Genomic DNA, 14,537 nt, shown 5'->3' on the forward strand with positions numbered 1-14,537 from the left:
AGAGAAAGAGGGAGGAGCCCCTCGGCAGCAGTCTAGGCTTCAAGCCTTCCAAGATGCATTGTCGGATTGTTCCTTGGAGGATATTGGTTACCACGGGGATAAATTCACTTTCTTCAGGGGAGGTCTACGGGAACGGCTGGACCGGGCTGTCTCGAATGCACAATGGATGGAGATGCATCCGTTATGTGGGCTGAGTAATATGGATATGGGCAAGTCGGATCACCGACCAATCTGTTTGGATACAGAGTACTTAGCAGGAGTTGCTGCGCAGCGTCGTCAAGCTGGCTGGAAGTTTGAGGCGAGGTGGCTGGCAGAGGAAACTGTGGAAGAGGTGGTCAGAACAGCGTGGCAAAAGGCAGTCATCCAAGGGCTTTGTCCTTCGGCTAGCGACAAACTGGCTGCTGTGCATAAGGATCTCCATTTGTGCGATCGAAAAGTTCTAAAGGGCCCTCGTGCTCGGTTGAAGGCAACACAACAGGAATTGGAAATGATCATGTGTGTGTCGTTTACTGCTGAGATTAAGTCGAAGCAGCAAGAACTTACGCTGAAGATTGAAAACCTCCTTGAACAGGAGGAAATCTATTGGGCTCAGAGAGGTCATGCGAATTGGCTGCGACGCGGCGACCGTAACACAAAATTTTATTATCAGTACGCTTCGACCCGTAGGCGCCGTAATTTAATTAAGAGATTGAAAAATATTAATGATGATTGGGTTGAGGGGAATGATAACCTCAAGCCCCTCATTTTCGATTACTTTCGGAGCCTTTTTGATTCTGATGCAGGAATGATAGATGAGGAGTTGCTATCCACTGTTAAACCAGTGGTTACGCCGCATATGAATGCTTTATTAATTGCACCATATACACAGGAGGAAGTAAAGAAAGCCCTGTTCCAAATTGGCGATATGAAGGCTCCTGGCCCAGACAGTCTTCATGCTATTTTCTTCAAACGCTTCTGGCACATTGTTGGAGAGGAGCTTACTAGAGAAGTACTTGATGCTATCAACAATAAGAAGATCCCAGATGGGTGGAATGCTACCAATGTTGTGCTAATCCCAAAGGTGGACAGCTCTGAGGTAATAACCCAATTCAGACCCATTAGTTTATGCAACGTGGTATACAAGATAATCTCAAAGATGCTGGCCAATAGACTGAAAAAAATCCTTCCTGACTTGATTTCCCCGACACAAAGTGCTTTTGTACCATGCAGGTTAATAACTGATAATGTGTTGGTCGCTTATGAATGCTTTCATTCCATTAAAAAGCGAACACATGGCTCAAATGGTGTCTGTGCTGTTAAGTTGGACATGCTAAAAGCATACGACAAAGTAGAATGGGATTTTCTTCGGCAGATGATGATAAGGTTGGGTTTTCATTCGCAATGGGTTGAACTTATTATGGAGTGTGTCTCCTCCGTAAGCTACCAAATCAGATTTAATGACACGGAAACAGAGGAGTTTTAACCGGCCAGAGGCCTTCGACGGGGCGATCCTTTGTCCCCATACCTCTTTTTGATATGTTCTGAAGGCCTATCAAGTCTGCTAGCTCATGAGGAAGAAATTGGTGGAATTGAAGGTATAAAAGTTTCAAGGAATGCCCCTTCTATTTCTCATCTTTTATTTGCAGATGATTATTTGATACTGATGAGAGCAACTGATCAGAATGCAAACTCGTTGAAAAGGATTCTCGACATGTACTGTGTTAGTTCAGGGCAGCGTGTAAGTACCCCAAAATCCAGTATATTTTTTTAGTCCTAATACCAGAGTAAATGACAGGGAGAGTGTTTGTGGAATGCTGGACATATTAACTGAAGCTCTGTCAGATAAGTATCTGGGTTTACCAACTATGGTTGGGGTTGACCGTAGTGACTGTTTTCAGTACCTAGTTGATAGAGTGTGCCAGAGACTAAAGGGATGGAAAGAAAAGACTTTATCAATGCAAGGTAATGAGATTCTCCTGAAATCTGTGGTGCAGGCAATTCCATCCTATGTTATGTCTGTGTTTAAGTTACCGAAAGGGATATGTAATGTTGGAAATATGCCCTAGAGGCAATAATAAAATGGTTATTATTTTGTTTCCTTGTTCATGATAATTGTCTATTGTTCATTCTATAATTGTATTAACTGGAAACCGTAATACATGTGTGAATACATAGACCACAACATGTCCCTAGTAAGCCTCTAGTTGACTAGCTCATTGATCAATAGATGGTTATGGTTTCCTGACCATGGACATTGGATGTCATTGATAACGTGATCACATCTGGACAAGACCCAATCCTAAGCATAGCACAAGATCGTGTAGTTCCTTTGCTAGAGCTTTTCCAAATGTCAAGTATCGTTTCCTTAGACCATGAGATTGTCCAACTCCCGGATACCATAGGAGTGCTTTGGGTGTGCCAAACGTCACAACGTAACTGGGTGGCTATAAAGGTGCACTACAGGTATCTCCGAAAGTGTCTGTTGGGTTGGCATGAATCGAGACTGGGATTTGTCACTCCGTATGACGGAGAGGTATCTCTGGGCCACTCGGTAATGCATCATCATAATGAGCTCAATGTGACTAATGAGTTAGCCACGGGATCATGCGTTACGGAACGAGTAAAGTGACTTGCCGGTAACGAGGTTGAACGAGGTATTGGGATACCGGCGATCGAATCTCGGGCAAGTAACATACCGATTGACAAAGGGAATTGTATACGGGATTGATTGAATCCCCGACATCGTGGTTCATCCGATGAGATCATCGTGGAACATGTGGGAGCCAATATGGGTATCCAGATCCCGCTATTGGTTATTGGCCGGAGAGGTGTCTCGGTCATGTCTGCATGGTTCCCGAACCCGTAGGGTCTACACACTTAAGGTTCGGTGACACTAGAGTTGTTATGGAAAATAGTATGTGGTTACCGAAGGTTGTTCGGAGTCCCGGATGAGATCCCGGACATCACGAGGAGTTCCGGAATGGTCCGGCGGTGAAGATCGATATATTGGACGAAGGGTATTGGAGTCCGGAAGTGTTCCGGGGGTACCAGGCTATGGCCAGTATGACCGAAAGGTGTTTCGGGAGCCCCGCCAAGTGTTGGAGGGCCTCATGGGCCAAAGGGGAAGGGGCAAACCAGCCCACTAAGGGGTGGTGCGCCCCCCCACACCCTTTCCCACGTTACTTGGGGAGGTGGGGCGCCTCCACCTGGCTGGGGAGGCAAGCCTCCACCTGCTTGGCTTGGGGGGCAAGTCTCCCTAGGATTTTCCCTAGGGAGACCCAATCTGCTTGGCCGCCCCCCTAGGGGAAACCCTAGGGCGCCTCCCCCTCTCCCCTTGCCCCTATATATAGTGGAGGGGTGGGAGGGCAGCCGCACATCTTCCCTGGCGCAGCCCTCCCTCCTCATACACCTCCTCCTTCTCATCCGTAGTGCTTAGCGAAGCTCTGCCGGAGAACCACGAGCTCCATTGCCACCATGCCGTCGTGCTGCTGGAGTTCTCCCTCAACTTCTCCTCTCCCCTTGCTGGATCAAGAAGGAGGAGACGTCCCTGGGCTGTACGTGTGTTAAACGCGGAGGTGCCGTCCGTTCGGCGCTAGATCGCTTCTTCCGCGATTTGAATCGCCGCGAGTATGACTCCATCAACCGCGTTCTTGTAACGCTTCTGCTTTGCGATCTTCAAGGGTATGAAGATGCACTCCCTCTCTCTCGTTGCGAGCATCTCCTAGATTGGTCTTGGTGACACGTAGGAAAATTTTGAATTATTGCTACGTTCCCCAACATGTAAATCAATCACTGATGAAATATCGGGTTTCTGGTGGGGCGATGGAGAGGAGAAAAGGAAAATGCATTGGTTTGCATGGTGGAAAATGTGTGTCCCGAAGAAGAAGGGAGGCATGGGGTTTAGAGACCTTCACAGTTTTAACCTTGTTATATTAGCAAAACAGTGTTGGCGACTTCTCCAAAATCCCGACTCTTTGTGTGCACGTGTTCTGAGTGCAAAATATTATCCTAATGGCGATATCCTCAAAGCTGGTCCAAAGAAAGGCTCATCTTTTACTTGGCAAAGTATTGTTGCTGGGATACAAACTTTCAAAAGGGGTTGCATCTGGCGAGTGGGCACTGGTTCCCAGATTAACATTTGGGAGGACCCTTGGATCCCTTCTAGCGAAACCAGGAAGCTTATTACCCCTAGAGGAGGAATTATGTTAACAAAGGTGGAAGATATAATCGACCCCCACACGGGACAGTGGGATGAGGCACTATTGCATAGCGTGTTCTCACCAGTGGATGTGCACAGAATACTTCAAATCCCCCTCCATGTTGAAACTATGGAAGATTTTGTGGCGTGGCATTATACGAGATCTGGAACTTTCTCAGTTCGTTCGGCATACCATGTGGAGTTCGATCAGTACGGACGTCATTACGCAAGCTTGAATAGCCCAGGGAGTGCTTAGTTGAATGCAGTTTGGAAAGAATTATGGCAACTTCGCCTTCCAGGGAAGATCAAACATTTTGGCTGGAAAGTATTAAAGGGGGTATTACCATGTTACGGTGTTCTCGCAGGCAGACATGTACCCTTGATCCCGCAATGCCCATTGTGCAAAATTGGTCTAGAGGATATCCAGCACTGTCTATTTACGTGTATCCGTGCATCTGAAGTGTGGACTGCTCTAGGACTATCGGAGGTGATTGAACAAGCCGCTCGGCAAGACCGATCCGGCTCTATCACCCTAGATATATTGATTCGGCTGCGCACAGTGACACATACCATACCAACAGCCAAATTTATTTTGGCGGCCATGTGGTTCATTTGGTGGCAAAGAAGGCAACGTACAAGAGGGGAGACAGTACAGACACCGGATCAAACAACTATTTCTATTCAAGTACTTGCCACAAATTTTGTTCGTGCTCATTCACCAAACCAGCCTATACGTAGGATTGATAATGTATGGAAGAAGCCAAGTGCGGGAGTTGTAAAAATCAATGTCGATGCATCATTTCATGAGGATAACTTCACAGGAGCTTGCGGAGCTGTTGCACGAGATGACCATGGCAAATTTCTGGGGGCAGCAACTCATGTCCTACCACATGTGTCTAGTGCAGGTTCAGCTGAATTATTTGCTATTCGATGTGGTATGTACCTAGCAGCGAAACTGGGTTGTATGAAGCTCATCATCGAGTCTGATAGTTTGACTGCGCTGGAGGCCATATCTGATCCTAATGCCTACATGGGAGTGGATGTCCCAATCATAGCAGAATGCTCCCTCATGTCAATGGATTATGCTTCTATCAGTTTTGATTATTGTACTAGAGAGGCAAACTTGATAGCGATGGTTTAGCAAAGCACTGTTTCAGCATTAGTAAATCAGAAGAGTGGGAGACCATCGTCCCTGACTTTATTCTCCACCATTATGTAAACGATCTTGCTGTTATTTGAGGAATAAAGTTATTACGCTAAAAAAGAAAGAGAAAAAGACTCGCTAGTTCCCTATGTCCAACAGTTTTTGTAAACCTATGTCGGTTGTGTGATACTAATAAATATGGTCGGTTTAAACACTTGTCAATTGTATCGATTCCGTTTCAGATAATCCACATATAATCGGGAAAATTGTTGTTTTTAAAAGTTGTGTGGGTGTTGTACTTCTCTTCGGAAGGAGTATGGCACTCTACATTTCGTCGTCTCGAAATACTGGTATGAAGCAGTCGAACATGCAAAGCACAGGTGGTTAGAACCGCAATAAGGAGCATGATTCAGGCGATCATTTTCTGGAGCAGAGTCCAGGATAAGTGAAGCGCATTGAGCACCTGAAGCTACTGGTTTACAAAGATGATCGTCATGAAATGCAAATAGGGATCAATGTGGTCAATATGACGAAGAATAATGAAAGACCGTCTACACCCACAGATACAGATGGAACGCATTGCTCTTTGCCTCTGCAGCGCTAGCACTTTTAGGGCACCTCCCTTTACACGAAAAATATTTTATTTGCAGAAAGGGGATGTAGCTCATATGGTAGAGCGCTCGCTTCGCATGCGAGAGGCACGGGGTTCGATTCCCCGCGTCTCCAATGCCACATTTTTTTTGAAATTTTTCTATAATCACTGCTTTGTTTTTGGGGAAGAGAAGAAGAAATCACATTTGTTTTGTCGATCTTAGCAGTGGGCCTGCTGATCGCGAGGTTGTAGGCCCAGATTTTCGTTGCAATGCCAGCCCAGCATTTCGTTACCGTGCAGCCCCCGTGGAGAACGGACCACGCTTCTCTTTAACCCGATTTTTTTTCACGCCTCTCTCTCGTTTTTTCTTTCTTTTCCGGGGCCTCTGTCTTGTTCTAGCTACTCAGCTCGATATTCTCAAAAAAAAAAAGTACTTCACTCCACATAGCGCGAACGCTCACAAGTAATGGTAGAGCGCGCTACTTGTCCACAAAAATGCACGCGTAAGAACGGATGTACGGGAACGGATTGTTGACGATTCCGTTAAGATTCACATAATATATGGAGCGATAATCCAAGACCTACGGGTCTTTACGTGACTGTTACGTGACACAGAGTCACGGCCGGGCGGCACACATGATACGTGCCACTCTTATTTTCACTACACCTTGTACGTGTATCAACATCACTCGCTAAGGGCCAGCCACCTAGTTCTCGGCGACGACGACATCCGGCTGTGCGGCGTCGACCATTGCGGGCTGGCAGAAGACGACCTTGAGCTCGCCGGGCGCGTAGCAGTGCTGCTCCACGGGCTCCCTGTCGACCGGCGTCGTCCGCGTCAGCGGGCACCGCTGCTTGAAGTAGCCAGGTAGCCCATAGCACGCGACCGCGCGGCCGCCCGCGCCCACCACGCGCTGCGCCGGCGGGCACCCGGCGTTCAGGTCCGCCGCGCACCCCAGGGCCGGGCAGGGCCCGTCGCCGCCGATGGCCTGCGGGCTCACCACCACCGGCACGTTGAACCCGCCCACCAGGCTCACGCTGTACACCGCCAGGTCCGGCCGCGGCGCGCCCTCGGCCGAGTGCACGGTCAGCTGCACCACGCCCGCGGGCCGCGCGCTCCCCGTCTCGCACCGCGACGGCGACGGCGACGCGCAGCCGGTGCGCGCCACCAGCTGCCCGGACCAGAAGGTCGGCGGGAAGGGGAAGGAGACGAGCCCGTGGCCGTTGCCCTCGAGGCGGATGTCGTTGCCGCAGATGGAGGGGAAGCCCGTGTTCGGGGTCACCAGCGGCCACACGGGGTACGGGCACAGGTTGTGCAGGGTCAGTGTGGTGCCTGCCGCCGGTGCCGCCAGGAAGGTGGCGGCCAGCAGGGTGCCGATCACGAGGCGCTCTACCATGCCAGCCATAGTCTCTGCGCTACTTGTTTCTTGGCTTCGCAGGGTGTTGCTTCGACGTTCAACGGAGCGGGCAGGCTAGCTTGCTTATATAGGCGACGTCGTCTCCGTCTCGTCGTGAGTGCTGAAGTTGGTCAGCGTTACTTAGCTTTGATGCCTACTGTTCCCAAACCCAAATGAGAAAGCAAAGTGAGTCCACCCACCGGTAATTTCAAAGGCGGCTGCTAGGCGTCAGCAGAAGATCAGCCGCCTGGCCAGCCGTTGATTTGCGTAAATAGAATTTGATTTGGGCCGTTTGATTCCCTGATAGTATCATACTATCATTTCCATCCACACCGTACCCCCATGTCTCTTTGCAGCGTTTCCAGCCACCAACACAACATCACTGCTGTCCCAACACCACGGGCGTAATTCCTTAAGGAACTGGTGATGCCCCGGCAGCTCAGGCGATGCTCCTCCATAGCGTCAGCGGTGCTTCGGCAATGCTTCGATGACCTGGCAATGCTCCAGCGCAGCACGGATGATGCTCCGGCAATGCTCCGTCCGTCGGCTGACAAGCTCCACTAGAGCACCGATGATGTTTCGGCGGCCTAGCGATACTCCGACGACCAGAGAAGCTCCAGTGCGGCACCGATGATGTTTCGTCGGCCTGACGATGCTCCGTCGCAGCACCGGCGATGCTCTGGCAATGCTCCAATGGCCCGCGAAGCTCCACTGGAGCACCGATTATGTTTCGGGGCCTGGCGTTGCTCCGATGACCCAAGAAGCTCCACTGCAGCACCGATGATGTTTCGACGGCCTGACGATGCTCCGTCGCAACACCGGCGATGCTCCGGCGACCCGATAAGCTCCACCGCAGCACTTATGATGTTTCAGCAGCTCGACGATGCTCCGTCGCAGCACCGGCAATGCTCTGACAACCCGATAAGCTCCACCGCAGCACCGATGATGTTTCAGCAGCTCGACGATGCTCCGTCGCAGCACCGGCAATGATCTGACAACCCGAGAAAGCTCCACAACAGCACCGATGATGTTTCAGCAGCTCAATGATGCTCCGTCGCAGCACCGGCAATGCTCTGACAACCCGAGAAGCTCCACTGCAGCACCGATGATGTTTCGGTGGCTCGACGATGCTCCGTCGCAGCACCGGAGATGCTCTGACAACCCGAGAAGCTCCACTGCAGCACTGATAATGTTTTGGCGGCCCGACGATGCTCCGGTGACCTATCGAAAGCTCCATCGCAGCACTGGTAATGCTCCATTTGCTGCACCGCTGATGCTCCGACGGCTAGGCGATGCTTCAAGTCTCTGGCCCAGCCGCTCACCACTCAGTGTCATAGCAACCAGCAATAATCTGGCCCACCGCGTGTCCCCTTCGCAGCACCAGTCGCAACGTCCGCGGCCGGTTCACAACAGCCAATCCACGGCCCCTCGCAGGATGGTCGATGCCCGCCGCAACGGTCGCCTGACGCAGCCCTGGCTAGCAGCAGTCACTTAAGACCGCCCTTGATTTTTCTGAGCAATTGTATAGAAGCGGCTTGTTGAAAACTATGTTGATAATCATCCATCAGTAGAATCTTCATCATCACATTGCTGAGGCTCTGCAAGGAGAAAATGTTATGAACTAAGCAACAGCAGCAGTAGACCAACTAGATAAAAAAACCACAGTATCTCTAAATTGGCCACTACTTGATGAAACAACATTGCTAAAATGTCACTGCATCTACATTATGCATGTTATGTTACAAATAAAACAAAAAAACACAACACCCCGGATATAAACCCCCACTGCATGCATGTCATCCATTAGCCACTCCATTGACAGCAAAACAAATATGCAGCTGCTGCTAAGAAAAAACACATTGCCTAGCAGCAAACATACAAGAGAAGTAAGCCTGCTGGTGAAACAAAGGTACTAATGAATCATTATCACATTATCTAGCACACCATGCCTGTAATCGGAAGCCTCATTTTTGCCAAAAGGAGTCATAGAAAATGAACAAAAACCATTACAGTCTGTTCTGCAATGAAACACCGTTCCCCAAGTTGCATAGAATCAGACCCATGACTAGAAAAAAGAAAACAAAATGCAGATCCCAATCTGAAGAACGAACATTCCTGCTGCTGCGTACAACTGCTGCTCTGAAAATGAACAAAAAACCACTAGTCTGTGCTGCAATGAAGCACCACTCCTAGTCTGGAGAACAACATTCTTGTTGCTGCTCTGAACATTAACAAAGAAACACTAGTATGTGCATCCCAGTCTGGAGAACAAATATTCTTGCTGCTGCTCTGAAAATGAACAAAGAAACACTAATCTGTGTTGAAATGAAGCACCTCCATCAGTCTGGAGATTAACATTTTGTTGTTGCTCTGAAAATGAACACAACATTCCTGCAGCTGTGAAACCCCAAATCACACCCCTTGCCGCAGTGGATTGCTGCGCTGGCTGTGGATTCCTTATATGAAACGAATCAAATCCGCCACACACGCATGATCTATGCAGCACCCCCCCTCCGGCCTAATTGGCCCTGATCTAAACGGTCCGACGAGCCCCTCCGCCCTACAATCGCCGCGCCGTCAGGTCCCCCTCCGCCCCAAGAGGGCCGCTCGTCGAGCCCCCGCATGTCTACCCCTAATTTTGAACCGATACCTTACCATTTCAGCTCGATTTGGGGCGGGTGTGAAATACCTGTGCGGCAGAGCGTCGGTCGATGCTCTGTCGTCACCACGCCTCCACTTCTCTGTCGTCGCCATGGCTTTGCTGCTCCAGATGCTCGCCGACGCGTCGCCTCTCGCATCAGCTGCTGCTAGATCTGACGTCTCTGCTTTCTTGTTCGTGAGACACCGCGTGGTTGCGGCGTGGTCGAACCAACGAGACTGTGTCCATGATGCGAGAGAGAGACGCCAGCGCCGCATGATCAAACTTGATCGGACGGCTCGCGGGGAGGTTTGCAATAGACAAAAATCAGTCGGTCTAAGTAAAGAGTTTTCCAATTTCAAAACAGAGGAACCGCACCGTGTCTTTTCATATTGCTCCCGGTTTCCTACCACTAAGCACCTGCTATAAGCACACGGTTGAATGCCAAACTTACGGGAAAATAATCCATCGGTTCAGTTCACCAAGCCTGTCACTTTGTCAGCTAGTTGTTTTTGCAGTGAATTTCTGAAACAAAATTCATAATGCTAGTACTGTTCATTCCACTAATCTATCTGAAAGGACTTGTGCAGTTGATTTGGTTGGCGTCGGACTCACTGAGTGGACTTGCTTCATTCTGTCCGTGAGTTCATGACTGCTGAGAGGCTTCAGTTGCGTACATGCGATGCAGTGTTCCTATTTGCAGTAGCATGAGCCGGTGTGAGCTGTCGTATGTGTAATAGAATCACGGAGCTGTTACGTTGCAAGGAAAGGAGAGCCTGAATCACGGTGAGCGGCTTCTATTCTGGAGAGTGCGTGCTTCTTTGTCGAGAAGATTCATTATCTTCTTCTTTATGGCGGTTACATTAGCTTCTTTCGGAAGCAGCGTACTAGCGTTCTCACTAACCAAAAATGAAATAGAGTACGTGTTACATATCTGAGTATGAAAAGTGGACAATGGATTAGTCAGAACCACCATATTATTTCATAATATCATGTCAATCATATTCTTTGATTTCACTCTTGGTTATTTGCTCAAGGGTAGAAATTTTAGGGACATACAATTAATCCATATTGAGTTGGTATAAGACTGTTCCATGCCTTACGGCGATTGTTAGTGCATCCTAACAGAATGCATGATGGTTCATAGTTGAATTCATTTTAAAGTTGGAAACAAAATTCCCTTTGAACATGGTTGAAGGATACTGAAATTCTACACATAATTAATTTGTCTAGTTCAAATACAGTAATCAGAAGCTAAGAAAACAATTCATTATCGATATTTATGACAACAAGAAAAACACCGAAAGCAATTGCGAAGAAGGAAGCAACCCATCTATAATAGTACTCCCTCCATTCCCTTAGGCTGGTCATAGTGAGGAGTAACTTAGACTAGTAGTCTAAATTATTACCTTCATAATGCAAAGTAACATAATAGTAGTATCATAGATGGCTTCATTTATTAGCTCGTAGACTCATCTTATCTTGAAAACCGCTATGTTACAGTAACATATTATGTTACCACCTTTCATTAATTACTTGCCACATAAGCAGAATTTTCTCGAAATGCGCTATGTTACTAGCTAAGTTACTCCCACTATGACTAGCCTTATACAAGGCCACTATGACTAATACATTTTGCATCTATACAAGGCCACTAATTCTAATCGAGGCAAAACTTAATGATGATTCCTCGTACTATCAACTTGTTTAATACTTGCATGCATGTAGTCATAATGACACTGTGCTACTTCCTTCTCATTCTTTCCCTCCATGCATGTGGGCGTATTAATGATTCCGGTTAACAAAAGAAAAATGGGATGGCAAAGCAATCATTGAATTTTAACTTGGTACATATAATTTGAGTTTGTGGCCTCGTATAAGGGAATAGAGGGAGTATATCAATGAATGGCAATCAGTTTCCACAAAAACATCGTTTGGAGGCCCAAACAGATCGCCATGAACGATATAATGCATAGTACCAATTCTAGGAGCAACTCTCGCATACTGTCAAAAAAAAAACTATGGCAAACTTGCCATATTTGTAGTCGCATTAATGCATATGTGCTTCATATGCATTTGGAGACTGTCCGGACGACGCGCAAACTCAGAGTCGCCATATCTCATCCTCCATTTGTTTTCTCGTTCAAACACTTTGATTGCCTTTAAATTTAAACATTTAACACATCAAGAAAACATGCACATAGGTTTTAGAAAGTTGCATAAACGAAGACGTTAACTGGCGATATGTACCAATCACATGTTGTCGGCATGTGCACCATCCCCTTCTTGTAGATGGGCGGTGTCCCCTCCTCCAAGGTCCCTGCACCGTATGATGAACATTCGCATCTTCTCCCAAAATTCTCATGCCTATGGATCCATAGAGTTTGCATTCAACATGACAAAACGATTCTCATGCCTATCCATTTAATTGTTACCCGGCGCACCTGAATTTCAAGCCTACGTGCCTCCATCTGTTCCTGACGTTGTAAACGGACAATGTTACGTGCGTTTGGTGGCAACCTTGTGTAATCAGGCCTGGGCAGCGATCGGTCGATACCCCCCACCGGTAAAGGATTCCTTCCCACCCTCGAGCGCTCCTCACCCCGAGCCCTCCTCCCCCGCGACTCCGTCCTCCCATCGGTCTGCCTGCACCGCCGTCGCCGCCTCCCTTCAAGTTCAGCGCCGCCACCTCCCTTCGAGCCGCTTCGAGTCCAGCGCCACCGCCTCCCCTCGGTCCTCTCCCCCTGATCTAGTCACCGGGAAAGACCACGCCAGCCGTCGCCGCTGACGACGAGGATGCTGAAGCTGCCATCGAGGAGCAGCAAGGCCCGTCTCCGGATGAATCTCTTTCTCCTCCTGCAGATCTCGATTTGTTCTTGATCTGTTTCCTTTACACTGCAGAACCAAATAGAATGGGGTTTGTCAATTCCGGTGCTGTTACAGTGTGTAATCATTTCCCCTTTATGTTTACATTACCACTCATCGAAACAAACACTTCCTTAGTGTTAATTTGTTAATTCCGGACGGAGGATGTACATTCTAGTGATCCACTCTGGTCGAAGGGCCAAGCTCTCGAACAGCCACCTAGGAGTGCGGTCAGTTCCGCTAGGACGACCTTCTCTATTTGATTACCCCCCTTCTTTTGCCGTGTTTGGGAAACACATGTGTAAATTTGGGTACTTGTTTTTCTTAAATGTCTAAGAAATGAAAGTTCTTCTTGAAATTTCTTGGTGCTTTTGATGAATTCAAACTTGCTAAAAATTCAATAATCCAAAAATTGATCTTCTAGAAATGTTGGACCTCGAGCCTTTTGAACTTCACAAAAAGTCAAAAAAAAACACGTGCTAGGACTACTATCGACTAAGAGATGCTGAGGAAAAAGGGTTGGTTCGCACTGTGGGCCTTGGTCTCATGGTGTGCGTCCAGCGCTAAAACGATCACCACGTTGTTACCATACGCGCGTCGCGACTCGCGAGAAAGGAGAACCGAGAATGAATAAAACGGAGTGAAGTCTAAAATAAACCTTCACGTTGTAGAGGCCGCCGCAATTGAACCCTTACTTTTCAATCCCTGAAGTTGATACCCCGTATTTATAGATCCTAGTCAATCCAGACCCTACGTGAATAAGATCTACTCCCTCCGTTTCTAAATATTTGTCTTTCTAGACATTTCAAATGACTACCACATACGGATGTATGTAGACATATTTTAGAGTGTAGATTCACTCAGTTTACTCCGTATGTAGTCACTTGTTGAAATGCCTAGAAAGACAAGTATTTAGGAACGGAGGGAGTAGTTTGGTGTAACAGGGAAGGCGCAATCCCAGCCGGGATTGATCATTACTCTGGCTGACTACATTGGCCCACCTGTCATCTCAATCTTCTATCCGCAATCTCGCTAGACAGCATCAGTAGGCATCGACGACACTGCCTCTCTCCGACAACAGCGAGAAGGAACTACGCGGCCTGGGCGAGAACCCAACGGGCCTGCACTGGAGTGAGGAACATAACGCTGACGCTAGCTACATCGGTAGTTCGGCCGGACCTATTCACCGCAGACGAGCCGACGGCGGCTGCGTGGCTAGTGCTGCACAGACATAAAAGGAGCATGGTGAGACACTGCACAACGCAGTCAAACACCGAACAAGGACGCATCTATCTTTCTCTTCACTGCAACTCACGTTCTCTTCTCCGAAGATCAAAGCTTCCTGTTGTTCTTTACTTCTTTTACATGCTGCTTAGTACACGAGTATTACCACCGGCGATGCCTTCAAATAAATAAAGAAAAAACCAGAGCTTCTATGTAGCTCAGGGAGCGGGATGCGGGGTTCCTAGTCGCCGGCTGTGTGACTCGATGCTGACCGTGGAGGGGTCGCACACACGCGTACAAGGCTCGGCATCTCGCCATGCTCGACGGCCTTCGCGTGCTCAGCGTCAGGGATTTCCGGCGATGTCCCGGAGCTCTCGCTGATCCTCAGGCTCAAGATGCTCGTCCTCTCGCGCAGCGCGCTCTCTGGCGGGATCCCGTGTGCAGCTCGGCCAGCCTCGTAGGAGAGGAAAGAGGGATTGGCAGCGGAGAGGGAAAGCCGG

At 48.5% G+C, this 14,537-nt stretch overlaps 1 protein-coding gene and 1 non-coding gene across 3 annotated transcripts; one reads left to right on the forward strand and one right to left on the reverse strand.

Moving 5' to 3' along the window:
• Window positions 1-5,974: 5,974 nt before the first annotated feature.
• TRNAA-CGC (transfer RNA alanine (anticodon CGC)) lies at window positions 5,975-6,047 on the forward strand. The gene has a single exon. It is a non-coding gene; the product is annotated as a tRNA-Ala (tRNA).
• Window positions 6,048-6,380: 333 nt separating this feature from the next.
• Window positions 6,381-10,265, reverse strand: LOC123119704 (osmotin-like protein). Of its 2 annotated transcripts, XM_044539602.1 has the most exons (3): window positions 10,000-10,265; window positions 7,511-8,908; window positions 6,381-7,431 (listed from the first exon to the last, which is right to left on the reverse strand). In XM_044539602.1, exon 3 carries the CDS (start codon window positions 7,317-7,319, stop codon window positions 6,621-6,623), a length of 699 nt encoding a protein of 232 aa, XP_044395537.1. In that variant the 5' UTR covers window positions 7,320-7,431; window positions 7,511-8,908; window positions 10,000-10,265; the 3' UTR covers window positions 6,381-6,620. The 2 variants fall into 2 exon arrangements, with proteins under 2 accessions (XP_044395537.1, XP_044395536.1); XM_044539601.1 differs by having other exon boundaries at window positions 6,381-8,908.
• Window positions 10,266-14,537: the final 4,272 nt, after the last annotated feature.

Source organism: Triticum aestivum, chromosome 5D (genome assembly GCF_018294505.1).
Source record: "Triticum aestivum cultivar Chinese Spring chromosome 5D, IWGSC CS RefSeq v2.1, whole genome shotgun sequence".
NCBI classification, from domain to species: Eukaryota; Viridiplantae; Streptophyta; class Magnoliopsida; order Poales; family Poaceae; genus Triticum; species Triticum aestivum.